This window comes from Pelodiscus sinensis, chromosome 17, assembly GCF_049634645.1.
Source record: "Pelodiscus sinensis isolate JC-2024 chromosome 17, ASM4963464v1, whole genome shotgun sequence".
NCBI classification, from domain to species: Eukaryota; Metazoa; Chordata; order Testudines; family Trionychidae; genus Pelodiscus; species Pelodiscus sinensis.
The window spans coordinates 41,059,540-41,087,018 of NC_134727.1; the positions used below are offsets into that span (position 1 = coordinate 41,059,540).

Below are 27,479 nucleotides of genomic sequence, written 5' to 3' on the forward strand. Positions count from 1 at the left end.
TACACATCAGACATTTATTAGTGAGTATCCCTCTCAAAATCAGCCACAACATTAAAAAAAATAATGATTGCACTACTTGATCAAGCCCAACTAGCAACTTTCATTTTAAAAAAAGTACAAATCTGTTAAAAATTTCAATCCGTATAATACACATGTATATAGTACAACATACTAGTGATGGCCGACGCTACAGCCCACGAGGAGGCCCAGGGATGGAGAAACAAACACGGTCGAGCTTTAAGAACCTCTGTCTATATATTAGCCTTTTTTCAAATACATACATGGGGAAATGAGGTAACTGTAAAATGTGCAAGTAACAGAGCAAAAAAACGTCTATATATAGTTATATACAGAGAGCCCCCTCCCTAATACAGCACACAGGCCCTAGCACCGTCCAGGGGGCCGCCTCGCTGTCCCTCTGGAGGGCCCGGGGACTGGACTAATAGAACAGACAGTCCACTACCCCCCACAGGAACGCACTGGGAACAGTGGTATCTACAGCGCACTCAGCAATCACAAACACCCTAAGGTGGGGGCTGGCTCCACGCGAGCGGCTCGTTGCACTAAGCCCTGCAGCCCCCGAGCTACCATCAACAGAACCGTAAGGCTTTGCACGGGGCACCCCTGCGGGGCGGGGGCGGGCGCTGCCAGGCCGGCTATGTACAGAAGAGACCTTTGGTTAGTCGTGTCCGGGAACTAAAAACAGGAGAAGCTGGAGGGAGAGGGCCGGCGGGGGGCCTGCTGGTGTCTGTGCAGTTACCTGCCCCCGCCCCCAGCCGTCCCTGAGAGCCGGAGCTGGTGCTGGCCTGGTGGGCAGGAGCCAGGGCAGGCGGCTGCAGGTGCCGCTGGGGAAGCCGCCGCTCTATGGGCCGAGGGCCGGAAGGGCCTTAGCTTGGGCCAGCCTGAAGCTGCTGCTTGGCCGCCGTCCAGGCACACGGGGCACGAAGCACAGGGCCGGGCACCTCCCCGCTCTGCCTTGAGCCATGTTCAGGGGCCAGCTGCACCCCAGCCCCCTGCCTGGCACCCCCCTGCCCAAGGGACCCAGCCAGCCCCTCCCACCTCCCTGTACCATGGGGAGGGTATAAGCCTGTGGGATGCTGAGCGGGGGGAACTGCTCCACGTGCCCCCCCCGGCTGGGGGGATGTCAGTGCGTCTGTTTGGCTAAGCTGGCTCCCGCTGCCCTGAGCGCCTCCTGACTCGGTTTACCTTGGGGGGAAGGGGGATGTCCTGAAAGTCTTACGGTCCTCCTGAGGCGCTGGACGTGCAGTCCAGTGCATGGCAGTATGAGCTGAGCACAGAGCCGCCCCGCCGGCCAGCAGCCAGCGCCGCGGGCCAAGCCGGCAGACACGCATGCATATTGGGAACATCGACACAGGCTGGCCGCCTCCGGCCCCCGCGGCAGGGGGCTCCTCTCCGTACATCATGCAACACGACTTCCACGACACACATGGCGGGCCCGGGCGGGCTGGCGCGTCCTTCCTGCTCCGGGACGGAGGCAGCGGCCTCGGCCTCCCGTGGGCAGGGAAGACGAGTCGCTGGCCGTGCACGCGGCGTCTCCGTTCCACGGGGCCGGGGAAAGGAGGCCCCAGCTGGACGTCTCCATGATAGCAGCTGGGGCAGGGACCAGACTCAAATCAGTGCCCCCGCCAGCGCCCGGCGGGGGCACAGCGCAGTGATTCTCAGCGTGGATCGGATCTGGAAACGGGAGAAGGGGGCCGGCCCGCCGGGGGCTCTCCGCACCAGGGCACCTCTCCGCATGAGCCCCTGCAAAGGCAGGCGGGACCCTTGCCCGGGGCCTGCTCCTGCTTCCCGCCCGGGGGTGGCTGATGCCGAGGGGAGTGGCTGGCGGGCCCGGGGGAAGGGCAATGCAGAACATGCCTGGGCTCCAGCGGAAGGGGGGCAGCGCCAGGCCCAGCCCCGCCCGCTCTCCGTGGGAGGCTGGACTGGGGAGCAGGGAAGGCCCGGCGCGCCAATGGCCAATTTCTGCTGCTGGCCGCCAGGGCCCCGTCCGCCGCTCGGCCCCGCTCGGGCTGCTGGTGGGATCAAACCGCAGGGCTCCCTCGTCCGGCGCGGCCACGCAGCCACCACCAAACCACGAAGCCCAGAGCAGAGAGCGACGGCGCAACGCTGGCGTCTTTGGAGCGCGCCTCCGCCCGCGCCCAGCACCGCTCCGGCCCCACGGAGCGCAGCGAGCCCAGGCTGTGCCGGCCAGGGCTTGGATTGCTTCTAGTCTCCCCGCGGCCGAGGAGAGCCCGGGGCAAGCGCACGCCTGGGCCCGGGCCGGCTGGAGGCCCAAGTCCTCTTCCTTGGGCGAGTTGTGCGGCAGTCGGCGGGCCTCATTCGGCCTCCCGGTGCACCTCGGACGCGTCCGCCCGGCAGATCGGGCACGTGCGGTTCGCCTGGGTGGGAGGGGCGGAGAGTGAGTCCAAGCGGCCCCGCCCCTACCCAGCGCAGGGGAGCGGGGTGGGGCGGGAACCGTGCGCTGTGCCAGCCTCGCTCGGTCCTTCACGGGGCACCCGCCGCCGTGTGGCGCCCGTCGCGTTCCTCCCCTCCCCGGGCCACGGCCAGCCAGCTGGGATCAGTGTCCAGGATACTGCCCAGCCCAGCCCAGCCCGCCGGGCACAGCCCCTCCTCCACCCTCAGCACCCAGCTCCCCACACCAGCCTGCCCCTCGAGCCGGGAGCCAGCAGGGCCAGGGCAGCCCAGCCCGCCGGGCACAGCCCCTCCTCCACCCTCAGCACCCAGCTCCCCACACCAGCCTGCCCCTCGAGCCGGGAGCCAGCAGGGCCAGGGCAGCCCAGCCCGCTGGGCACAGCCCCTCCTCCGCCCTCAGCGCCCAGCTCCCCACACCAGCCTGCCCCTCGAGCCGGGAGCCAGCAGGGCCAGGGCAGCCCAGCCTGCGCCAGGGGCTGTGGCTACGACCCAGGCAGCGTGCGCGGCCCCACCCCTCCTGGTACCTTCAGCCACTTGTCGACACACTTGGCGTGGAACTCGTGGTTGCAGGGCAGGACTCGGAGGAGCTGCCTGGCCTCGAAGTCGCTGAAGCACACGACACACCTGGGGAGAGGGAACCGTCAGCCCCTGCCAGAGCCCCGGGCGCCAGCGCGACCCCCAGCGTCACTCACAGGCTCTGCTCCGACTGGTGGCTCTCGGGGTTGAAGCGGTAGGACGGCAGGTGCTCTATGTCGGCCTTGGTGAGGCCCCGCGGCTTGGCCTCGCCCAGCCGCTCAGCCAGGTTCAGCAGCGCCTGGGGACGAAGGGACGGCTCAGCTCCCGCCTTCGAGCCCCGGGCACTGCCCCACACCCCACGCCGACGGCAGGGCTCCTCCCCAGCCCGCGCCGCCTGGGCCCCCCGCGGCCAGCGCACCTCGTAGTTCTCCATCTCCACGTCGTCCACGTCCAGGTCCAGGCTGAGCGTGGGCCCCACGGCCGTCGGCGACACGGGCAGCATCGAGCTGGGGAGGGGACGGGGCCGTTACCCAAGGGCAGCGGGGCCCTGCAGGGGGATTTCGAGGGACCCTGCCCCAGCTGCGCCCCCACATACCCCCTGTGGCAGGCAACCCTGGTGAGGAGGGGCCTGACCCACCCTACTGCCCCGCCGACCGGCACCGCCCCAGACACGCCCCCCGCTCCCCTTCTGCCCCGCCGACCGGCACCGCCCCAGACACGCCCCCCGCCCCGCCGACCGGCACCGCCCCAGACACGCCCCGCGCCCCCCTTCTGCCCCGCCGACCTGCACCGCCCCAGACACGCCCCCCGCCCTGCCGACCGGCACCACCCCAGACACGCCCCGCGCCCCCCTTCTGCCCCGCCGACCTGCACCGCCCCAGACACGCCCCCCGCCCCGCCGACCGGCACCGCCCCAGACACGCCCCGCGCCCCCCTTCTGCCCTGCCGACCGGCACCGCCCCAGACACGCCGACTGGCACCGCCCCAGACACGCCCCCTGCCCCTCCTTCCACCCCGCCGACCGGCACCGCCCCAGACACGCCCCGCGCCCCCCTTCTGCCCCGCCGACCTGCACCGCCCCAGACACGCCCCCCGCCCTGCCGACCGGCACCGCCCCAGACACGCCCCGCGCCCCCCCTTCTGCCCCGCCGACCTGCACCGCCCCAGACACGCCCCCCGCCCCGCCGACCGGCACCGCCCCAGACACGCCCCGCGCCCCCCTTCTGCCCTGCCGACCGGCACCGCCCCAGACACGCCGACTGGCACCGCCCCAGACACGCCCCCTGCCCCTCCTTCCGCCCCGCCGACCTGCACCGCCCCAGACACGCCCCCCGCCCTGCCGACCGGCACCGCCCCAGACACGCCCCGCGCCCCCCTTCTGCCCCGCCGACCTGCACCGCCCCAGACACGCCCCCCGCCCTGCCGACCGGCACCGCCCCAGACACGCCCTGCGCCCCCCTTCTGCCCCGCCGACCTGCACCGCCCCAGACACGCCCCGCGCCCCCCTTCTGCCCCGCCGACCTGCACCGCCCCAGACACGCCCCCCGCCCTGCCGACCGGCACCGCCCCAGACACGCCCCGCGCCCCCCTTCTGCCCCGCCGACCGGCACCACCCCAGACACGCCGACTGGCACCGCCCCAGACACGCCCCCTGCCCCTCCTTCCACCCCGCCGACCGGCACCGCCCCAGACATGCCGACCGGCACCGCCCCAGACACGTCCCCCGCCCCTCCTTCCGCCCCGCCGACCGGCACCGCCCCAGACACGCCCCCCGCCCCTCCTTCTGCCCCGCCGACCGGCACCGCCCCAGACACGCCGACCGGCACCGCCCCAGACACGCCGACCGGCACCGCCCCAGACACGCCGACCGGCACCGCCCCAGACACGCCGACCGGCCCTCCTTCTGCCCCGCCGACCGGCGCTGCCCCAGACACGCCCCCCGCCCCTCCTTCTGCCCCGCCGACCGGCACCGCCCCAGACACGCCCCCCCGCCCCTCCTTCTGCCCCGCCGACCGGTGCTGCCACAGACACACCCCTTCTGCCCCAGACACGCCCCCCCCTTCTGCCGCGCCGATCAGCACGGCCCCCGCCCCGCTGACACGGCCCTGTCTGGCCCCAGGTACTCACAGGAAGTAGGGCAGGAAGCTGGGGTAGTAGGGGGGCGGCGGCGGGGGGGGCGGCAGCGGCTGCTGCAGTCGGTAGCGCTGGGGATTCAGTCGCCGAGGCATCATGGGGGGGTATGGCTGCAGGGAGAGAGCACAGGGCCTGGTCAGGGCCACAGGGGACCCCAGCCAGCCCCCACCCGCACAGCTGTCCTGGTGGCCCCCGAGGGTCACCCTCCCCCACCAGCAGGGCTCTCGGGGCGTGGCCACGTTTCCGCCCGCCCCCTCCCTGCGCAGGCACTTACCACGCCGAAGGGCAGCTCCTGGTGCAGCGGGTCGTGGGGGAGGTAGTGCAGCGGGACGGAGGGGGACAGCGCGGGGGCGTGGGGGGAGGGCGGGTACGCGAAGCCCCCCATGGGATGCTGCTCCCCTCGCAGCTCCACTTCATTGTCTAGCCGCTGCAGAGGCTGGGGGAGGAGAGCGCAGCAGTTACAGGGCCCTGCTGGCACCCGGGGGGAGGGGAGCTCTGCTGCTGGCTTTGCCGTGGGCCCACCCCCCGGTCCAGCAGCTCCCGACACGGCTCGTGGGGCCCTCGGCTCCCGGGACTGTCGCTCCCCCTGCCCGGCCGGCCTGGGGGGGTGGCGAGGCCCCCCAGCCCCACTCACCATGCGCGGGTGCTGGGCCTGCAGCGGCATGAACTGGCCCAGGGGGGCCATGTGCGGGGGCTGGTGCGGCGGCACGGGCGGGTGCAGGATGTAGTGCTCGCTGGACAGCAGGGGCGGGAAGGTCTGGTAGGACACGGGCAGCTGCTGCATGGCGCAGGCCTGGATGAGCTGGCAGAGACGGGAGAGCGCGTGGGTCAGCGGCCCCCCCGGCGGGCCGGCCGGGCCGGGCGGGGGCGGGGGGGCACTCACGGGGGGCGGGAGGCAGCACAGCGGGTAGTGCTGCCCGCTGAACATGACGGAGCATGCCGGGAGCTGCTGGGCGCTGCAGCCGGGGATGTGCTGGCCGGCGTGGAGCGGGAAGCCCTGCGTCACCGTCGTCACCGTGTAGGACAGCGGCAGCGGGCCCTGGTGCACCTGCGGAGACAGCGCCCGTGGGAGCGCCCCTCCCGCCGCCCCGGCCCGCCCGGCCCGCCCCTCCCGCCGCCCCGGCCCGCCCCTCCCGCCGCCCCGGCCCGCCCCCGGCCCGCCCCTTCCGCCGCCCCGGCCCGCCCCTTCCGCCGCCCCGGCCCGCCCCCGGCCCGCCCCTTCCGCCGCCCCGGCCCCACCCCGGCCCGCCGCCCCGGCCCCACCCCGGCCCGCCCCTCCCACCGCCCCCGGCCCCGCCCCGGCCCCTCCCGCCGCCCCGGCCCCCGGCCCGCCCCTCCCGCCGCCCCCGGCCCGCCCCGTCCCCGCCCCGGCCCGCCCACCCCGGCCCGCCCCCAGCCCGCCGCCCCGGCCCCACCCCGGCCCGCCCCCAGCCCGCCGCCCCGGCCTGCTCCCAGCCCCACCCCAGCCTGGCCCGGCCCGGCCCTCCCCCCACCACCCCGGCCCGCCCCCAGCCCCACCCCAGCCCAACCCCACCCCTCCCACCGCCCCAGCCCCGGCCCCTCCCCCCACCCTGCCCCTGCCCAACCCCAGCCCTGCCCCTCCCGCCACCCTGGCCCGCCCCCGGCCCACCCCAGCCCCGCTCCTCCTGCCCCAGCCTGCCCTTGGGCCACCCACAGCCCCGCTCCTCCCGCCCCAGCCTGCCCTTGGGCCACCCACAGCCCCGCCCCTCCCGGTGCCACGCGCCGGCTGCAGAGACCAGCCCCCGCCCCTGCCCCTGCCCGGCCCTACCTGCTCGTGGAGATCCACCATGAATGGGCTCTGGTGCGGCGGGTGAGCTGCCGGGTGAAGCATTCGTGGCGGCGTGCTGGCAAGAGCCAACGCTCGGGGCTCATCTACCGGGAGCTGCTGCTGCGGGGGGAAGGCAGGGGGCGGGTGGTTCTCATCCTGGGCCAGCAGGGCGCGCACCCCTCGCTCGCGTCGGCCCCACGCACGCCTGGAAGGGGGGCTGGGCCGCCACGGGGAAGGAACAGACCAGGAGTGAGCCGGGCCAGGCCCCGCTCCCGGCACAGCGCCACGGACCACGGGGACGTGGCCTGAGCTAGGGCCCAAGCTGCATGGCCCTGGGAGCGGGCTCGGAGCTCAGCAAGCGCTGCAAGGCCCAGCCGGCCCCCCAGGAATGGGCAGGGCTGTCGCTGGGAGCCAGGTCACCCTCCCCCCACACCCTGACTGGCTGCTGGTGGGCCCAGGGAGATCCTCTGGCCCCAGAGCTACCCGGCCCCACGGCAACTCTGTGGCTGCTCCAGCCCTGCCCCACTGCCCCAGAGCGACCCCGGCGAGCCTGCGGCTGCCCCAGCCCAACGGTCAAGCGCACTCCGTGGAGGAAGCTGAAGGAAAGGCCCTTCTGTGGTGGTCAGGAGCACGTGGTGGCGGGGCAGGCAATGCAGCACCACGCCGCATGCTGGGAGGTGCTGACGCAGCCCATGGCACAGCCATACCACGCCGCATGCTGGGAGGTGCTGACGCAGCCCGTGGCACAGCCATACCACGCCGCATGCTGGGAGGTGCTGACGCAGCCCGTGGCAGAGCCATACCACGCCGCATGCTGGGAGGTGCTGACGCAGCCCGTGGCAGAGCCATACCACGCCCCATGCTGGGAGGTGCTGACGCAGCCCGTGGCAGAGCCATACCACGCCGCATGCTGGGAGGTGCTGACGCAGCCCGTGGCACAGCCATACCACACCCAATGCTGGGAGGTGCTGACGCAGCCCGTGGCACAGCCATACCACGCCGCATGCTGGGAAGTGCTGATGGAGCCCGTGGCAGAGCCATACCACGCCGCATGCTGGGAGGTGCTGACGCAGCCCGTGGCACAGCCATACCACACCGCATGCTGGGAGGTGCTGACGCAGCCCGTGGCAGAGCCATACCACGCCGCACGCTGGGAGGTGCTGACGCAGCCCGTGGCAGAGCCATACCACGCCGCATGCTGGGAGGTGCTGATGGAGCCCGTGGCAGAGCCATACCACGCCGCATGCTGGGAGGTGCTGACGCAGCCCGTGGCACAGCCATACCACGCCGCATGCTGGGAAGTGCTGATGGAGCCCGTGGCAGAGCCATACCACGCCGCATGCTGGGAGGTGCTGACGCAGCCCGTGGCACAGCCATACCACGCCGCATGCTGGGAGGTGCTGACGCAGCCCGTGGCAGAGCCATACCACGCCGCACGCTGGGAGGTGCTGACGCAGCCCGTGGCAGAGCCATACCACGCCGCATGCTGGGAGGTGCTGACGCAGCCCGTGGCACAGCCATACCACGCCGCATGCTGGGAGGTGCTGACGCAGCCCGTGGCAGAGCCATACCACGCCGCACGCTGGGAGGTGCTGACGCAGCCCGTGGCACAGCCATACCACGCCGCATGCTGGGAGGTGCTGACGCAGCCCATGGCAGAGCCATACCACGCCGCATGCTGGGAGGTGCTGACGCAGCCCATGGCAGAGCCATACCACGCCGCATGCTGGGAGGTGCTGACGGAGCCCGTGGCAGAGCCATACCACGCCGCATGCTGGGAGGTGCTGACGCAGCCCATGGCAGAGCCATGCCACGCCCCATGCTGGGAGGTGCTGACGCAGCCCGTGGCAGAGCCATACCACGCCGCATGCTGGGAGGTGCTGACGCAGCCCGTGGCAGAGCCATACCACGCCGCATGCTGGGAGGTGCTGACGCAGCCCGTGGCAGAGCCATACCACGCCCCATGCTGGGAGGTGCTGACGCAGCCCGTGGCAGAGCCATACCACGCCGCATGCTGGGAGGTGCTGACGCAGCCCGTGGCACAGCCATACCACGCCGCATGCTGGGAGGTGCTGACGCAGCCCGTGGCACAGCCATACCACGCCGCATGCTGGGAGGTGCTGACGCAGCCCGTGGCAGAGCCATACCACGCCCCATGCTGGGAGGTGCTGACGCAGCCCGTGGCAGAGCCATACCACGCCGCATGCTGGGAGGTGCTGACGCAGCCCGTGGCAGAGCCATACCACGCCGCATGCTGGGAGGTGCTGACGCAGCCCGTGGCAGAGCCATACCACGCCGCATGCTGGGAGGTGCTGACGCAGCCCGTGGCAGAGCCATACCACGCCCCATGCTGGGAGGTGCTGACGCAGCCCGTGGCAGAGCCATACCACGCCCCATGCTGGGAGGTGCTGACGCAGCCCGTGGCAGAGCCATACCACGCCGCATGCTGGGAGGTGCTGACGCAGCCCATGGCACAGCCATACCACGCCGCATGCTGGGAGGTGCTCTCCAGCCTGCACCCGGGTAGCAAGTGGGGGTGGCTCCGTGGTGCCCGGCTGGGCAGTGCACGGCTCCTCCCCCGGGCGAGGAAGGGGCAGTACCTGGGCCTGCTGCAGGGCCCCCCTGCGAAACGCCGCGGGTTGCAGGGGGCTGAGGGCGGCTGCCTATTGACTGCCAGGTCCCATGGTCGCATTGGTGATGTTGGAGGCGGGAGGACGTGCTGGGCCCCAGGCGCCGAGCGGGACGAGACACCAGCACCTCACGACCTGCCGAGAAGGAGAAGGCAGTGAACCCCCGGACAGCACCCACAGGCAACAGCCCCGGACCCCCCACCCCACCACGCCACCCCTCCCCCCCACACCCTCTGCCTGTCTCACTCCTCTCTCAGCCACGGGTCCGTGCCCAGCGCCCGCCCCAGGGCTGCGAGAACCCCACCCCACCTGCTTGCTGCTCCCCACGGGGGTCAGGGGTGCAGGGCAGAGGCTACAAGGGCCCCCCCATTGCAAAGCTGTCACTCCACCCCCTCCCCAGCAGTGGGACAAGAGGGCAGTGTCAGCCCTGCACTGACTGGCCACCCCGGCGAGTTTGGCCACGAGGGAGGGAGAAACAGGAGCTGACAAGATCGGGGGGGGGGTGACCCTCAGGCCCAGCCCACCCCCCTCCTGCGGGGCACAGGCCTGGGACGTAGCCTGCTCAGCGTGGCCCATCCTGCTGTGGCATCGCCTGCCCCCTGCCAGGGGCTGGGCAGCCCTCACGCCAGGCCAGCAGCTAAGCCCCAGGATTTCCCACAATGCCCAGGGCCTGGCGAGGCTGGACACCCACCTTCCAGGGTCCCATCCAGCCCACACAGCCGCGAGTGCGCCTGGGGGACCAGCCCTGCAGCGGGGTGCCCTCTGTGCTGTGGGGCGAGCCGGGGACCCACGTTCCACACGGGGGGGCCCTTGGGCGTGAGAGCGGGACACACAATACACGTGACGGTGAGCCAGCCCAGCCAAGCGAGGGGGAGCAGGGCACCGCAAAGACTGCAGCCAGCAGGGCTGGGGCAGCGTGCTGACCCCCCTCCCCACTCACAGCCTGGCACGCAGGACTAGGGCTGCCTGGGCCCACGGCCAGCGCGTGCATTTCCCAATGCCGGCCCAGGGAGAAGTCAGACCCCTCGGAGGACTTCCACCTAAACCCACTGTCTGGGCCAGGCTGTGCCGGGACAGCCGGCCCCCGGCCTCGCGCGCCTCAGGCATGACGGGAGGCGGCTGGCCGCGGCCACGCACAGGGGCAGGAGGGGCTGACCCCTCGGCAGCCCAAGGAGGGAGCTTCACACGGGCGCACATGGGAAAGGAGGCGGCACTCACGCCTAGATAGCCAGGCTGCCATTCACGCACGGGGCAAGGGCAGCGCCCCCGGCAAGCTGAGATCCCCACGCCGCCCAGCTGATTGGCAGAGCGCCCACAGCCGGCAGCAGGTGTTCCTACTGGTGGTGCCCATCCACCCATGCCTCTGCGCACGGAACAAAACTGATTCTCACATGGACAGAAAAACCTAGCGGGACCACTGGTGGGACGGGGGGTTTCATTTGCTCGCACGTTTCCTTGGTTACAGAGGGCCCCCCCCGCACACCACGTTCCCGACCCCACAGAGGAGTTCTAGAAACCGCGCGTCCCCACGAGACAAGGCACCGACACGCCGCTCTCCGAATGCCCCGAGCTTTAGGACGGGCAAGGAGCTACAAGCAGAGCCAGCTGCCCCAGGCAGCCCAGAACTGCCCCGGCCCGGCCATGGAGGGTCGCGAGCCAAAGGCGGCAGCGCTTCTGAGGGGCCACACGGGCGCAATATGGTCCCCCCCCCAGGACAGGGCTCCACCAACATGCTCTGCTCATCCCGCGGCGCGGCAGCAATGCAGAGGCAGGCTGGCCCAGTGGTTAGGGCTCGGCTCCTGCTCTGCCAAAGGCTTCCTGTTCCGCCCGAGCGAGTCAGTCACAGAGCGCAAGGCCAGACAGGACCCCGCTGTGCTGCCCCACCTCCTGTACATCCCGGGCCACCCCCACACCACGCCCAGCCCCTGGGAAAGCACCGACAGGGGGCCCAATGTCCCGGGCCCCGAGCCAATCCCAGCAAGCTCACGCTGCACAGGACCCCTCCTCCCCAAGATCCCTGCCAGTCTGTGGGGGGGAGCCCCCCCCCCCACAGCAGTCAGTCAGACCCTGACCACGCGAGCACGATCCAGCCAGCGGCAGGCACCTGGTCCCATCGCAGAGCCCCCGACCTCGCCAGCCAGGGCTCCCAGCTTCCCAGGAGACCCGAAGCCAAACCCGGAATACACCAGCTGCAGGAGGGGGGTTCCCTGCGGTGACCTAGGGCCCTGTGGACGGGACCCCAAGGCTGCCGAGCCCTGCCCCCATCCCAGGCAACCCCACTGACATCTATGATCGCACTGGTCCTTCCCCCCTTCCGCTGCTCCAGAGCCGCGCCCCACAGCTGGGTAGACCCTTCTCCCGAATGGGGCTGCTTTTCACCCCCTTGTGCTGGGGCCAGCGCTGACCTCCAGCTCCAATGGCTCTCCCCACCCCAGCCCCTGCTCGGCCAGGCCCCCATCGCCACGGCAGCCCGTCTCTGCAGCAGGGCCCCGTACCATGCGCTCACGCTCCTCTGAGCCGGAAAGGCAGCGCCTGGCCCAGGTGAGGCAGCCGGCGCCTCTCGCCTCCCGGTCGCACCAGCCGACAGGCCCGAGCCCCGAGCCCCAATCCTGCTCGCTAGCCCCCAAGAGGGGCCTCGCCCTGGGCACTTCATCCCTTTCCTACTTCTTCAGTCCTCAAGGTCACAGCACTCCTCCCGTGGAGCGCACCGACCCTCAGCAGCGCCGGCTAGAGCCACCGCTCCGGGAAGCGCCACGCGCAGAGACAGGCCTGTGGCAGTGGCTCTGGGCCTACAGCTCAGCAGCCAGGAACCCCCCCAACGCCGGAGCCAGTCAATGGGTACGAGCTCAAAGACGGCCCACGGGGGGGCGTCTGTTACAAGCACTGGCCAGATAAATCGGAGCCCCCGTCTCCCTTTCAGGGCCCACCCTGGGCCTCTCCGCAGCACAAGGCTCCCACCAGCCCGTCCCTCACGGGGGCTCGCCGAGGCAGTGCTGGGAGTGACTTGGGAGCCTACCAAAGGGCCTTGGCGAGCAGAGAACCGGCAGCAGGGACCAGCCACCCAGCGGAGGCCAGGCCTAGCCTGAGGTCAGCCTGGAGGAAAGGCTGGAGGAAGCCGAGTGATGGGCCAATATCAGCAGGGGGCCTCCAAGCTGAAGCATCTGGGGGCAGCGCAAGGAGGAAGCTCTGGCCAGGTCTGAGCTTAGCTTGCAACCTCATCTCAGGAGCTGGGAACCCCCCTTCCCGCAGCAGCTTGCTCCTCCTGCGCTGGGACACACCCCTGGACCCAGGGCGGAGAGCTAAGTGGAGTTCATCCTCCGTCCCCACGCTCCGCCCCACTCCTTTCCCCTCCAGTCACTGGGGCGGCCTAGCAGGACTCAACAGGCCCAGTTTCTTCAACACTGAGCTGGAATCTGCTGCAATTCTTTTTAATATAGGCCCTACCTAAACAATGAGCAGCGGACAGCGGTAGTCACAGCAGCAACCTCAGGGCGACAGTGTGGGAGCTGGTGAGCGTTTGCCAGCAGGCTGCCACTGGCTTGCGATGCTCAGCGCTTTGGGGCTCCAGGGTGGCTACTTGCAGGGGAGGTGCAGGGAGCCCCGAGCCGTGCGCATCCAGCCACACTCCCAGAGGCCCTGCCGGAGCTACCTCCCCTGAGGGCAGGCACAGGAAAGAAAGCAAGGCAGGAAGGCCCAACGCAGACGCTGGCTTTGCAGGGCCTTCCCACACCTCCATGCAGCCCCGGGAGCGCCGCTCCCTCGCATTCAGCCCCATGAAGGCTGCCCCCTTCCTTCCTCCTTGCCCGTCACTAAGAGGGCTCTGCTCTGCTCCCAGCGGGCGCGCTCAGGGAGGCCTGGGACTCGCGCTCAGCCCTGCTCCTTGCCCCTCCAGTCATGCCGGTGCTGCCCTTCGCCCACTCGAGCTGCCCACACCCCCAGCACCTGGCTGGCAGGGCTGGCCCCCGGCCCGGCAGGATGCAAGCAGCTGTCTGCGAGCCAGGGGCCTCTAGTCCATTCTAACACCCCTCCTCCTGCCCGGCCAACTGAACCTCAGCCAAGGCCCCCACCCCCTGCCCGGCACTGGGCCGGCCAGGAGCATCCGCGCCCCCCCAGCCGGCAGCACAGACCCGCTCCCCAAGCCTCTTCCAGCACGTGTGTGTGCCCGGCTACAGGGTCCCCACAACCCCCCAAACCGTCCTGACCCCTCTGCCCACAGCCCGCCAGCCCCTTCCCGCTCCGACCCCCCGTAACCTCCCCGCCAGCCCCCTGCACTGACCCCCTGTAACCCCCCCGCTGCGCCCCCTGCACTGACCCCCTGTAACCCCCCCGCTGCGCCTTCCCGCTCCGACCCCCCGTAACCCTCCCCGCCAGCCCCCTGCACTGACCCCCTGTAACCCCCCCGCTGCGCCTTCCTGCTCTGACCCCCTGTAACCCCCCCGCCAGCCCCCTGCACTGACCCCCCGTAACCCCCCTGCTGCGCCCCCTGCACTGACCCCCTGTAACCCCCCCGCTGCCCCTTCCCGCTCCGACCCCCCGTAACCCTCCCCGCCAGCCCCCTGCACTGACCCCCTGTAACCCCCCCGCTGCGCCTTCCTGCTCTGACCCCCTGTAACCCCCCCGCCAGCCCCCTGCACTGACCCCCCGTAACCCCCCTGCTGCGCCCCCTGCACTGACCCCCTGTAACCCCCCCGCTGCCCCTTCCCGCTCCGACCCCCCGTAACCCTCCCCGCCAGCCCCCTGCACTGACCCCCTGTAACCCCCCCGCTGCGCCTTCCTGCTCTGACCCCCCGTAACCCCCCCGCCAGCCCCCTGCACTGACCCCCTGTAACCCCCCCGCTGCGCCTTCCTGCTCTGACCCCCCGTAACCCTCCCCGCCAGCCCCCTGCACTGACCCCCTGTAACCCCCCCGCTGCCCCTTCCCGCTCCGACCCCCTGTAACCTCCCCGCCAGCCCCCTGCACTGACCCCCTGTAACCCCCCCGCTGCGCCTTCCTGCTCTGACCCCCTGTAACCCCCCTGCTGCGCCCCCTGCACTGACCCCCTGTAACCCCCCCGCTGCCCCTTCCCGCTCCGACCCCCCGTAACCCTCCCCGCCAGCCCCCTGCACTGACCCCCTGTAACCCCCCCGCTGCGCCTTCCTGCTCTGACCCCCCGTAACCCTCCCCGCCAGCCCCCTGCACTGACCCCCTGTAACCCCCCCGCTGCGCCCCCTGCACTGACCCCCTGTAACCCTCCCCGCCAGCCCCCTGCACTGACCCCCTGTAACCCCCCCGCTGCGCCTTCCTGCTCTGACCCCCCGTAACCCTCCCCGCCAGCCCCCTGCACTGACCCCCTGTAACCCCCCCGCTGCGCCTTCCTGCTCTGACCCCCCGTAACCCCCCCGCCAGCCCCCTGCACTGACCCCCTGTAACCCCCCCGCTGCGCCTTCCTGCACTGACCCCCCGTAACCCCCCCGCCAGCCCCCTGCACTGACCCCCTGTAACCCCCCCGCCAGCCCCCTGCACTGACCCCCTGTAACCCCCCCGCTGCGCCTTCCTGCTCTGACCCCCCGTAACCCTCCCCGCCAGCCCCCTGCACTGACCCCCTGTAACCCCCCCGCTGCGCCTTCCTGCTCTGACCCCCCGTAACCCCCCCCGCCAGCCCCCTGCACTGACCCCCTGTAACCCCCCCGCTGCGCCTTCCTGCACTGACCCCCCGTAACCCCCCCGCCAGCCCCCTGCACTGACCCCCTGTAACCCCCCGCCAGCCCCCTGCACTGACCCCCCGTAACCCCCCCGCCGGAGGTTGTCGGTCCAAGGTCCTGCTGGCGGGGCGGGCGCACAAGGGGGCGCGGCGGGCCCGGGGGGCCGGGGGGGGGCGCGGCGGGCGGGGCGGGCGCACAAGGGGGCGGGGCGGGCCCGGGGGGGGCGGGGCGGGCGGGGGGGGGCCCGGAGGCCGCAGCGCCAGGCCACGTGCGCGGGCCGCACAAAAGCAACAACAAAGGGCGCGGAGGCAGCTCGCGCCCCGCCCCCCCGCGCGCCCCCCCGCGCCTGCAGCCCCCCCGCGCCGCACGTGCCGGCTCCCGCCGCCCCCCCCCGGCCCTACCTGCCGGCGCGGCCCCGCCCCCGCCTCTGGCCCTTTAAGACCCGGCGGCGGCGAGCGGCGGCCGGGGCGTTTGATTCACAACATTCGGGCCGGGCGCGCGCGGCGGGCGGGGGCGCGCTCCCGGGGGCACGTGACCGGGCGCGTCACACGCCACCGCCATCTTGCCCGCGGTGGGGGGAGGGGGCCCGGAGCCGCCTCCCCCCTCCCCGCGCGGGGCACCAGGGTTCGGCGTAACCAGGGGCAGCTGGTATCCTAGCAACTGTCGCCACGGAGCGCGGGCCAGGCCCTGTACCTGCGGGGGAGGGGCCGGGCCGGGCCTGGCCCCCGAACGTCGCTCGGCCCGGGGCAGCCCCTCCCCCCGCCACCCCCCCCGGCCGCTCCCCCTCGCGCACAGGGACAAAGGCCAGCGGGGGGGGCCCCATCCCCCGCGCGCGCACCCGCCAATCCCCCCCCCCGCACATAGGAATTGCCCCCCCCACACACAGAGGAACTCTCCCCCCCCGCACACAGAGGGACTGCCCCAAGCACAGTGAGGAACTGCCCCCCCCCGCACACAGAGGGACTGCCCCAAGCACAGTGAGGAACTGCCCCCCCCACACACACACAGAGGGACTGCCCCAAGCACAGTGAGGAACTGCCCCCCCCCCACACACACAGAGGGACTGCCCCAAGCACAGTGAGGAACTGCCCCCCCCCGCACACACACAGAGGAACTGCCCCCCCCCGCACACAGAGGGACTGCCCCAAGCACAGTGAGGAACTGCCCCCCCCCCGCACACAGAGGAACTGCCCCCCCCCGCACACAGAGGGACTGCCCCAAGCACAGTGAGGAACTGCCCCCCCCCGCACACAGAAGGACTGCCCCAAGCACAGTGAGGAACTGCCCCCCCCGCACACACACAGAGGAACTGCCCCCCCCCCGCACACAGAAGGACTGCCCCAAGCACAGTGAGGAACTGCCCCCCACACACACACACACAGAGGGACTGCCCCAAGCACAGTGAGGAACTGCCCCCCCCACACACACACAGAGGGACTGCCCCAAGCACAGTGAGGAACTGCCCCCCCCCGCACACACACAGAGGAACTGCCCCCCCCCGCACACAGAGGGACTGCCCCAAGCACAGTGAGGAACTGCCCCCCCCCCGCACACACAGAGGAACTGCCCCCCCCCCCCCGCACACAGAGGAACTGCCCCCCCCCCCGCACACTGAGGAAGCCAGGCGTGTGTCCAGGCCGGGAGCAGGCCCACAGGCCCTACCACTGACCCTGCAGACTCGGGGGGCTGCTCTCACCCCTACCCAGTTCGGGGCCAAACAAAGCCAGACGTGGTGTCAGACACCCGGCCCGGGCTCATCCCCGCGCCCTTAGCGACCCAGGGACAGTCCCGCAGACAGTCGCTCACAGCGGTGCTGTCAGGGCAGGCTCCTCTACAGGCACCAGCACGTCCCTTCAGTGGTAGCAAGACAAAGGCTGAATCCACACTGGCAAAACCTGGCCTCCTGTCTCCACGGCGGGGAGTTCAGCGCAAGAACCCGGGCGCTCCACTGCGTGAAATCAGGGCTCCCTGCGTAAGAACCAGCATGCGCCCGCTCAGGGAAAAGCCCTCTTGCGCACGAGGCCAGTGTAGACAGGCAACATGAATGGCCGGCGGAGCTCTCTTGCGCAAGACAGCGTCTACACTGGCACGGATACTTTTCCGCAAAGGCACATCTCTTGCACAAAGGCACATGCCAGTGTAGACGCTCTCTTGCATTAAACGTATTTGCGCAAAATCATGCCAGTGTAGACGTAGCCAAAGGGCTCATGGCACCAGTGAATGCAGAGTGCCATCTCGAACGCTCCACGCGGTTCCCCCACACTGGCCAGCCAGCAATGCAGGGTGGGCCGTGTGCTCCCACCATCCCTCACCCATCGCTAGCCTGCCAGCCAGTACATACTCTACTGGTTCCAGTTCCTGAGCAAGGCACACTGAGGGCAAAGGCCACATCCCTGGGGTTCTGTTGAGCAGCATTAGGCTCTCTGCCATCAGGTCTCTGTCCAAGCACCCTGCCCACCACATGGCCCATTCACACCACGCGAACCCAGCCACAGCAAGAGCGGGGAAGGGGAGAGACAGCCCAAGTACCCGACAGCGGGCAGATCGGGACAACGGTAGCAAAGATGTAGCTGTTATTCTTGGGCGGGGCACCCCCATGACCATACGCACAGTGGTCCCCTGCCAGCCATGCTGCCTTCCAATCAGCAGTTTCAGTCTAGATGTTCTCCTGCCAAGAAAACCCACAAACTGTTTGATTCAGGGCATGGGGATGGGGGAGAACAGTATGTTTGTGCATGAAATGTGGCCTATATTTATAGATCTAAATATGAGTGGGGAACCTAAGGCCTGGATCCAGCCCCTGGCTGGCGCAGCCCCCTGGTATCCCCACACGGGACTGGAGCACACAAAATCTACTAGCCTGCCCCCCCCGCCCCCAGCGCTGGTGTGCGAGGGGAATGCAGGGAGGGTCTTGCTCTCAATTGGGGGCCACATCAATGAGGGGGTTTTTGCTTCTCCCTTGTGTGCGACCCCCGACTGATTTTTCTGTGGGTCAGCACCCACCCCGCTCTAAATTAACTGGAGTCTCCTTCTCCCCTTCCCTGCCAGACATCACTCACTTCAGCCTGCAGGCCTTTGGGGCAGAGACCAGGTCTTTGGGAAGGGTGATATAGGGCCCGTCAGTCACAGGGATCTCGTCCCGCAGGGTGCTCCTGGCCCTAAGCAGCGACTAACCACCCCGAGTCCGGACACTGCCGCTCTTCCCACGGCGGATGGGAACACGCACTGACCAGACTCAGCACCCGCCAGCCCTGCAGCTCTTGCTGCCCCAGACGCCAGACGGCTCTCTCAGCGCTTGAGTGACATGCTCCTAGTGCCCCCACAAGCCTTCTGAGGTGCGACTGTCCCTTCCCCGGCGCACGGTGCGGGGCACACCCTCGCTGCCCCACCCTCCGCAGGGAGCTCCTGACCGCAGCGAGCGGAGTGCGGAGGAGAGGCAGCTGCAGGGCACGAAGGCCTCTCGCTGAGCTCCTGGGCAGCACGTGCGAGCGTCACGCCCAGTCACCATGCCAGCGCACCCAGCCTGAGACGAGGGAGGCGGCCTCTGGGCTCCCATCCTCCCTGGGCCTCCGCGCCCAGGCTGCCAAGAAGTAGCAGCAACTGTGCAGCGTGGACACCTGCGTGGCCCATTTAACCACTGCCCGCGTGTGGTCAGAGGGCAGCAACTCTGGGTCGCTACTAGGGACGTCAAGGGTTCCCCGACGCGCATCCCCCACACCGGGGTAGCCGGGTAACTGGCAGCCTGGCCAGGCTGGAGTGGCCCCCGGCCCGGGATCTCGGTGAGACATTTAACGACTTTCACGTAACGTTAACCCAGGTACCTCTCTAAACGTTATTTCACATCCCTAGTCAGCACTAAGCTGAGCTAGGAGAAATTCCAGCCCCCGTCACCCGGTACCCCCCTGCCCCGCCCGTCGAGAGGACTTGCGGGACCCGTCAGCCACACGGCTACGTCCACCCAGCACGCCGCAGCCTTTGGGAGCTCCCCATGCAACTTCCACCAGGCTGCGGCCGTGCGCGCCAGCGCTTCCTTCCTCCAGAGGCATCACACGCGCTCCCGGGCGGCTTTCCAGCAGGAGTAAATACACAGCCCGGGCGCCTCACCCAAACCCCTCCGAGTCCAGCCTCAAGACACCATCTGCTGCGGCAGACGCGAGCTGCTTCTCGTGCCCCAGATGTAGGTCAGGGCTGGAGCGGGATTAGACCGGGTGGGTCTGCGTGGCTCAGCGCATCTCCCCTTCAGAATCCTCTTCCCTGATCCTCTCGGAAACCTCCCAGTTGCTACACATTTGTCCTCGGCCTCATTGCAGTTTCGTCTCCACGAGTGGGGGGGGGGAGCCTCAGGACCCCAAAGCCGGGCTCTGAAACTGCCCGCCCAGAAAGCAAACAAGGCGACCAGCTACCCAAGCCCATCGATCCCTCCAGGGACGCCTGCGCTGGCTGGCCCGAGTCACCTCTCGGGTGCTCCCGGAGTCCCTGAGCCAAGCGTCTGCACCACAGTGGGGCACCCCGTGCACCGAGGCCGAGCTGCGGGCTGGCCAGCGGTGCACGGGACAAAGATGCTCTTCCTAGCCCAAGACCTGCCACAAGTCTCGGGGGCTGCAGCCACCCAGCCGTGCGGAGCTCCCCCAGGACAAACCACTCCCCTGGGACTCACCACTCGGCTTGGGGCAGGGAACTTCCCCGACAGCTCAGGCCGCGTGCGGCTGTCCCTCATCTGACAGCACACCCATCAGAAGGCTGCAGCAGTGCGCACATTGACACAAAGGAAACCCCCCCCACACACGCATGCACACAGGTGAGCACGCACACACGGGCACACACACAGGCACAGGTGAGCACGCACACACGGGCACACACAGGCACAGGTGAGCACGCACACACGGGCACACACACAGGCACAGGTGAGCATGCACACACGGGCACACACACAGGCACAGGTGAGCACGCACACACGGGCACACAGAGGTACACACACACAGGCACAGGTGAGCACGCACACACGGGCACACACACAGGCACAGGTGAGCATGCACACACGGGCACACAGAGGTACACACACACAGGCACAGGCGTGCACGCACACACGGGCACACACAAGGGTGCACACACATGGGCACAGGCGTGCACGCACACACGGGTGCACACACACACACGGGCGCAGGTGTCTATGCACACGAGTGTACACATCCTCTTTCGTCACTTGCCCAAGGTCACCGTATCCTGGGGGCCTGGCACTGTGTGTCCCCAGCAAGTCAGACTCTGCAGCTTTGACCTGGCCACTCACACGGCAGGGGAGCCCCTATTCCCCAAAGCTCCCCAGCTGAGTCTCAGAGGGCCCATGCCAGCAGGGCCACAGAGCCGGTCTGCCTGGGCCCACCGTTCTATCAGACGCGGAGGTTGCTCCAGCAAACAGCTCCCCTTCCCAGGGGCTGGGCAAGCTCCCCTCTCCCAGGTCAGGCCGTCCCATCCCAGCGACCCCCCCTTCCTAGGGAATTCCCACCCGGGCAGCCCTGGGCAGTTCTCACTGACACCAGCCTCTGAGACAGCCCGGCAGCTCCCAGGGTGGCCTGACACGCCCTGTGCAGCTAGAACGCTGTGCTCTCCGGCCTGGACAGGGCCTCCGCCTGGGCGCCCAGCCCCCTTCGCAGCAGCGTGGCTGGCAGGCTCCCCGCCGAGGGCCGGGCTCTGGAAGGCGAGGCGCCCGCCTCGCTGCTGTATGGGCGCATGGCAGCCCGCTGGCGCAGGAGTTGCCACACGGGGAAGGACGAGGAGGCTGCGAGAAGCCAAGCGAGGCGGCTGGGCAGGGCTTTTCCCACGACCGGCCCTCGCAAGCCGCGGTCGGCAGCTTTGCAAAGCGCAGCACCGAGCGGCATCCCCGTCCAACCAGTGCTCGGCAGCGCGCCGCAGAGGGTGCCGTTCGCATGACTGGCAGCCGACATGGCGGTATTATTGGTAACTGACAGCTCCGACGAGACACTGCCCTCCGGACTTCAGCTGCTGGGGGAGCAGGAGTCAGGGTTGGGGGTACGAGGGGCAGGACTGTGGGGGTGGGAAGTAGAGTACGTGGGGGGGTCCCTGGGGCCAGGTTACCTTACTGCACCTGGGCAGTAGCAGCGGGACAAGGGGCCAGGCCAGGATCGCGGCCTCCTCTCCTACCCACGCTGCAGCAGGAGGGGGGCCGCTGCCAGCTCTTACTGCAGCCAGATGGGGGCCAGGCCATGGGGCCTGCCCCAGACTCGGGGTCAGGGACAGGACGCTGCGGCCAGATGAGGGCTGGATGCCAATTGGGGCATGTTGGCCAGCGCCCGAGCTGGGCCGCGTGGCCGGAGGGGGCAACTCAGGGTGTCAAGAGACTCTCCAGGTCAGACCTCCCCTTTCCCGGAGCTGCCGCCGGGGCGGAGAGAGCTGGTTTCCTTCCTGCCTCGCCCAGCCCGAGGCCAGAGCGGTCCCGTCGGCTCTCCCGGGGCCCCGCACTCCTCCAGCTGCAGCCACACTCGGCCCAGAGCAGCCCAGCAGGGCCAGGCACCTGCCGGCCAGACCCTCAGCCCAGCCTGGCTCTAGCAGGGCCCACCTGCCAGGTCACTGCATTGCCTGTAACCTCTCGTCTGGGCTCCAGCCTGCTCAACTGCCCAGCCCGGGGCCCGAAGCCACCCCCCTGCGCAGATCAGTGGGGACTGGCACAGAATCTCCCCCCCTTGTGCCGCAGGAAAGGGGGCCAGGGACCCCGCCAGCCAGAGAAAGTCTGAGTGCTCCGGGGACCAGCCACCCGCCGCTTCCTGAGCCAGCTGGAGCCATTCGCGCCCCGCGCTCGCTGTAGCCCACACCCAACCCGGGCCCGGGAAAGGCTCGTCCCACCAGGTGGCCAGTCTGGCTGGCACAGCCAGAGGCTGCTGAGAGCCCCACCCAGCCCAGGCGGGAGAGGAACAAGGCCCGGGGGGGGGGGGGGCAGGCCAGGCGCCCGCCACTGCTCTAAGCTCCTTGTGCAAGAAGCGGAAGGTGCTCTGCTTGCAAACCTGCGAGCCCAGCCGCACGCTTCCTGCTGCTCCCCAGAGCTCTGCATCCGCCCCTGCGGACACCTGCTGCTCCAGCCACCAGCGCAGCCAGGGGCTGCACCTGGCACTCAGGGCTCCCCGCAGCGGAGTGCCCGGCTCCCGGAGCCTGCAGGGCCCAGGCCGTTGCGGATTTACCTGCCTGCAGGCTGGGTACAGCTCAGAGCCCCCAAGGGCGTCAGTGTCAAAGCTGGGCTGCAGGGTCCAGGCGCTGTCCAAGTCCCCAGTCCCGCCAGGCTGCTGCAAGCCACCTCCCCGGCACCCCGCACAGCAGGGCGGGCGAGAGAGGGGTGTTGCTGCACCACACTCGGTACCACCCTGCTGCAGACAGGCCTTCCCCCCGCCCAAAGCCACCCTGGCGGGCGCAACACCCCAGACAAGCCCTGCCGCCGCCCCCCACTTCCCACCCGCGGAGAGCAGGCCCCCTCCCGCGGCCCCCCCACCAGCCGCCGTCGCAACGCGTCCGCAGGGGACGGCTGCTTGGCCCGGCCAGGCGTCGCCCCAAGGCTCCGGGGGAGGCGAGTGCCCCTCAGAACCCAAAGGGGCCACGTGCTCTGCGCAGGGATGGGCGACCCGGGGGGTGCTGGGGCGAGTTCTTGGGTGGGCTCTGCTCCGGCCACAGGCAGCACCTCCGGGGGGGAGGGGTACTTCAAAGTGCCAGTGACACACAGCTGGGCCAGGTGCAGCGGCTGCCCCTTCGAAACGCCGCCTCCGGGTTTCAACGGGGCAGCTGTGGCACACGGGGCGCTCCCCAGCCGGCCCCGGGCTCCGTGGCGGTGAAACGCACTGGTCAAAGGAGGAATGCGCAAGTGCCTGTCGACTAGCTGATTAGCACCTTTCCACATCCCTAGTGGGACCGGCTGAGGAGCCAGCGCCCGGTGCGTAACCCCCACACCGCGCTGCAGGGGCACGAGACGCCCACTCGCCCTCCCTCGGCCAAGAGCCTGCAGCTCTCCCGGGGCGCAGCTGCCGAGCCCGTCCCCCCGCAGGCGCCAGGCAGGGCGGCTCCATCGCTCCCCAGTGAGCCGGAGCCGGGCGGTGCCGGGAGCAGCACTAGCCTTTGGGGCAGCGCTTGTGGGCGCCCAGGAGCAGCGGGTGTGCGGGGGCAGCGTGGCAGGGCACCGTTATCACGGGGAGCCGTCGGGACAGGCCCCAGCAGGCGGCCCGGAGGCGCGGGCGAGAGGCTGAGAGGGGCCAAAAGCAATTGCAGCGGGCGGGTCGCCACCCTCGCTCCGGTGGCTGGAGACTCGGGCCGTGGTGCAGCGAGGCGCCGGGCGGGCAGCGCTGCCCATAGCGGAGGGGAAAGGCCAGAGCGGCTGGCAGGCACACCTGGCACGGCCGCGCTGGCGACCGCACTGGGCCAGCTCCACGTCCGCTCTAGAGAAGCAGCCAGAGCCATGCGCTGGGCCCGGCGCTGGAGCCCGCTGCTTATGTTTAACGAGAGCGGCAAGGCTGGGTCAGACGACGGGTCCTTCCAGCCCAGAGTCCTGTCTGCACACAGTGGCCAGGGCCAGGTGAACAGGGAATCATCAGTGATCCCTCCCGTCGCCCATTCCCAGCTCCTGACACACAGAGCCCGGGGACACCAGCCCTGCCCACCTGGCTAACAGCCACTGCTGGGTCTAATGTCCCTGAACGTATCTAGCTCTTTTGTGAGCCCTGCTAAAGTCCTGGTCTTCACAACATCCTCCGGCGAGGAGTTCCACAGGTTGACTGTGCGCCGAGTGAAGAAAAACTTCCTTTGGTTTGTGTTAAACCTGCTGCCTCTTCATTTCACTTGGTGACCCCTAGTTCTTGTGCTACAGGAACAGGTACATCACTTCTCCTTATTCCCCTTCTCCACACCTGTCAGGATGTTCTAGACCCCTACCCTATCTCCCCTTTGTCTCCTCTTCTCTCAGCTGAAAAGTCCCGTCTCGCTAACCTCTCCTCCTACGGCAGCTGTGCCAAACTGCTCCGCATTTTCGCCCTTTCCAGACCCTTTCCCAAAGCCAGAAGAGGAGGCGACCCCACCTGCACCAGTATTAGCATTTCCTGAGCTACGGAGCCAGACAGCACTTCGCCCCGCCCCCGGCCACGCGTCCCTCAGCGTGCAGAAAAGCCCAGAGCACAGCACACAAGGCATCCGAGACTGAAGGCACCTGCGGGCCCTGGCACGCTGGAGAACAACCGCCAGGCCACGTGCCTCTTGCCTCCGCAGACTGGCTTGTGAGCCTCCCTCTGGGCTACAGCCCGCCCCATCCCGCTGCCCTTCCAGCGGGCACCCCGCCTTTGAGCAGGGCTGCACATTGGGAACTGCAAGGGACAGCAAGCGCCCACGGCCTGGGCCGAGTGGCCGGCTGCCTGCTCCGGGGAGCTTGGGGTCTTCACGGCTGCACAAAGCGCCCCAGTTCCTTGGCGGGGAGCAGCTTGAAGACCCTCCCGCAGATGGGGACAAGGGTTCAAGGCCGGAGCCGAGGCGGGCAGGGGCAGCGGGACAGAACCGGCGTGCTAGGCAGGCGGCCCTGCGGCCCAGCCATTGCCCAAGCGGCCAGTGCCGGCTCGGCACCGCAGGATCTGTAACCGGAAACACAGCCCCACGCGCACGGGCCTCTCCCTGGCAGGGCCCCCTCCAGCGAAGCCAGCCAGGCAAGGTCCCCATGGGGACGTAAATCCCACGCCGCCAATTAACCGCTCAAAGGGGGGGGTTAACGTCCCCCGGGAAAGGAGACAGCTACTTGTTAACCAGCTAACCAGCCACATCCCTGGTTGGCAGGCGCTGCAAGGGACACCGGAGCGCCCTTCCCCCGCACGTGGCTCAGGAGCTGACGTCATACCGGAGCCAACACAGGCCGACTTGGCTCTCCAGCGCTGCGCCGGCGTGGGCTGCGACTCCGTCCCCACGTGCAGCACAAGATGCCAGCCAGCCTCGGAGCACAGCTCTGTGCACTGGCTCTGGGGCCTGCACCCTCCCGCAGCAGCCGGCTCCGGCTCAGCTCGAGCGCCAGGCAACCTGCCAACACAGCTCCCGCTGGGCGATTTAGGAACCCCCCAAAACAGTGCATGCAGGGCAGCCTGGAGAGCCAGACGTGCTGACCTCCACTCGGGACCTCGCGGGAGCTGCCCCAATGCCACGGTGACGGGCAAAGCCCGAAGTCAGGACCCTCCCCAAGCTGCAGCCCTGATCAGCCCCCAAAGACTCATGAGTGAGGCCGGCGGCCCAGCCTCTGCAGAGACACAGTATCCGCAATGCAACCATACCCTGAAATGTACAAACCCCCCAGGGACCCCGGCCGCTTGACACCGCACCTCGATCTGCACAACCCCCCGAGGGACCCCGGCCCCTTGGCACCTCACCTCGATCTGCACAACCCCCCCAGGGACCCCGGCCCCTTGGCACCTCACCTCGATCTGCACAACCCCCCCAGGGACCCCGGCCCCTTGGCACCTCACCTCGATCTGCACAACCCCCCCAGGGACCCCGGCCCCTTGACACCGCACCTCGATCTGCACAACCCCCCAAGAACCCCGGCCCCTTGGCACCGCACCTCGATCTGCACAACCCCCCCAAGAACCCCGGCCCCTTGACACCGCACCTCGATCTGCACAACCCCCCCAGGGACCCCGGCCCCTTGACACCGCACCTCGATCTGCACAACCCCCCCAGGGACCCCGGCCCCTTGGCACCGCACCTCGATCTGCACAACCCCCTCAGGGATCCCGGCCCCTTGACACCGCACCTCGATCTGCACAACCCCCCCAGGGACCCCGGCCCCTTGACACCGCACCTCGATCTGCACAACCCCCCGAGGGACCCCGGCCCCTTGGCACCTCACCTCGATCTGCACAACCCCCCCAGGGACCCCGGCCCCTTGGCACCTCACCTCGATCTGCACAACCCCCCCAGGGACCCCGGCCCCTTGGCACCGCACCTCGATCTGCACAACCCCCCCAGGGACCCCGGCCCCTTGGCACCGCACCTCGATCTGCACAACCCCCCCAGGGACCCCGGCCCCTTGGCACCTCACCTCGATCTGCACAACCCCCCCAGGGACCCCGGCCCCTTGGCACCGCACCTCGATCTGCACAACCCCCCCAGGGACCCCGGCCCCTTGGCACCGCACCTCGATCTGCACAACCCCCCAGGGACCCCGGCCCACGCCAGGCCAGCCCTGGGGTCAAGGGGCCCAGTGGGAGCATCGTTCCCCATGTCCCAGAGCACACAAAAAAGATAAACCCACTGATCGCCCCCCACCCCGCCAGGCTCTTCCTCTAACACTCTCCCTGCCCTCCACACCCACCACCTTGGGCTCTGCCTGACTCCCCCAGGCCCACACCGGGCTCCACCGGCATTTACCCCACCCCCGGTCCCACCACCCCCACACCAGGCTCTGCCAGCACCTACCCCCCCAGTCGCACCTCCCACACTGGGCTCCGCCTGCATCTACCCACCCCTGGTCCCCCATCCACCACCCCCCGCACCAGACTCCACCTGCTTCTATCCCCCCCGGGCCCCTCCTGTGCAGGGCTCTGCCCTCACTGCCCCCCTCAACCCACCACCGGGCTCTGCCTGCACCTCCCCCCCCCGGCCAACCCCCCCTGCATCGGGCTCTGCCTGCACCTCCCCCCCCCGGCCCACACCCCCTGCACCGGGCCCTGCCTGCACCTCCCCCCCCCGGCCCACCCCCCCTGCACCGGGCTCTGCCTGCACCTCCCCCCCCCCCGGCCCACCCCCCCTGCACCGGGCTCTGCCTGCACCTCCCCCCCGGCCCACCCCCTTGCACCGGGCTCTGCCTGCACCTCCCCCCCGGCCCACCCCCTTGCACCGGGCTCTGCCTGCACCTCCCCCCCCCGGCCCACCCCCCTGCACCGGGCTCTGCCTGCACCTCCCCCCCCGGCCCACCCCCCTGCACCGGGCTCTGCCTGCACCTCCCCCCCCGGCCCACCCCCCTGCACCGGGCTCTGCCTGCACCTCCCCCCCCGGCCCACCCCCCTGCACCGGGCTCTGCCTGCACCTCCCGCCCCGGCCCTCCCCCTCCCGCACCGGGCCCTCCCCCCGAGTCCGCGGCCCCTGGCCAAGCCGCCCCACGGGCCTGGGGTCCCTACCTGCCGCCGCCGGCCGGGCTCGGCCCGGGCGCTGGAGCCCGCGGGCGCTGCAGCTGCCTGGCGCTGGCTCCTCGGGCCCGGCGCTCAGCCCCGCCCCATGGAACCGCCCCCCCCCCGGCCGCCCAATGGAACCGGCCGCGCCGCACGCAGGAGCAGCCT

The 27,479-nt window shown here is 69.9% G+C and overlaps 1 protein-coding gene across 7 annotated transcripts; it reads right to left on the reverse strand.

Annotated features, from left to right (window-relative positions):
* On the reverse strand, positions 1 to 27,479 carry RNF44 (ring finger protein 44). Of its 7 annotated transcripts, none has more exons than XM_075900699.1 (11): positions 27,321 to 27,479; positions 9,472 to 9,636; positions 6,872 to 7,088; positions 5,966 to 6,130; positions 5,717 to 5,884; positions 5,357 to 5,518; positions 5,077 to 5,192; positions 3,368 to 3,455; positions 3,126 to 3,247; positions 2,958 to 3,057; positions 1 to 2,399 (listed from the first exon to the last, which is right to left on the reverse strand). In XM_075900699.1, the coding sequence occupies exons 2-11, from the start codon at positions 9,561 to 9,563 to the stop codon at positions 2,337 to 2,339; spliced, it is 1,293 nt and encodes a 430-aa protein (XP_075756814.1). In that variant the 5' UTR covers positions 9,564 to 9,636; positions 27,321 to 27,479; the 3' UTR covers positions 1 to 2,336. The 7 variants fall into 7 exon arrangements, with proteins under 7 accessions (XP_075756814.1, XP_075756815.1, XP_075756816.1 ...); XM_075900700.1 differs by lacking the exon at positions 27,321 to 27,479 and adding an exon at positions 15,585 to 15,744; XM_075900701.1 differs by lacking the exon at positions 27,321 to 27,479 and adding an exon at positions 12,946 to 13,686.

Coding starts and splice junctions, on each gene's coding strand:
- RNF44 (XM_075900699.1), bottom strand. CDS start 9,563: ATGCGACCATGGGACCTGGCAGTCAATAGGCAGCCGCCCTCAGCCCCC. Junction 5,519..5,716: donor AGGCCCAGCACCCGCGCATG/GTGAGTGGGGCT, acceptor CTCCTCCCCCAG/CCTCTGCAGCGGCTAGACAA. Junction 3,248..3,367: donor TGGAGATGGAGAACTACGAG/GTGCGCTGGCCG, acceptor CTTCGTCCCCAG/GCGCTGCTGAACCTGGCTGA.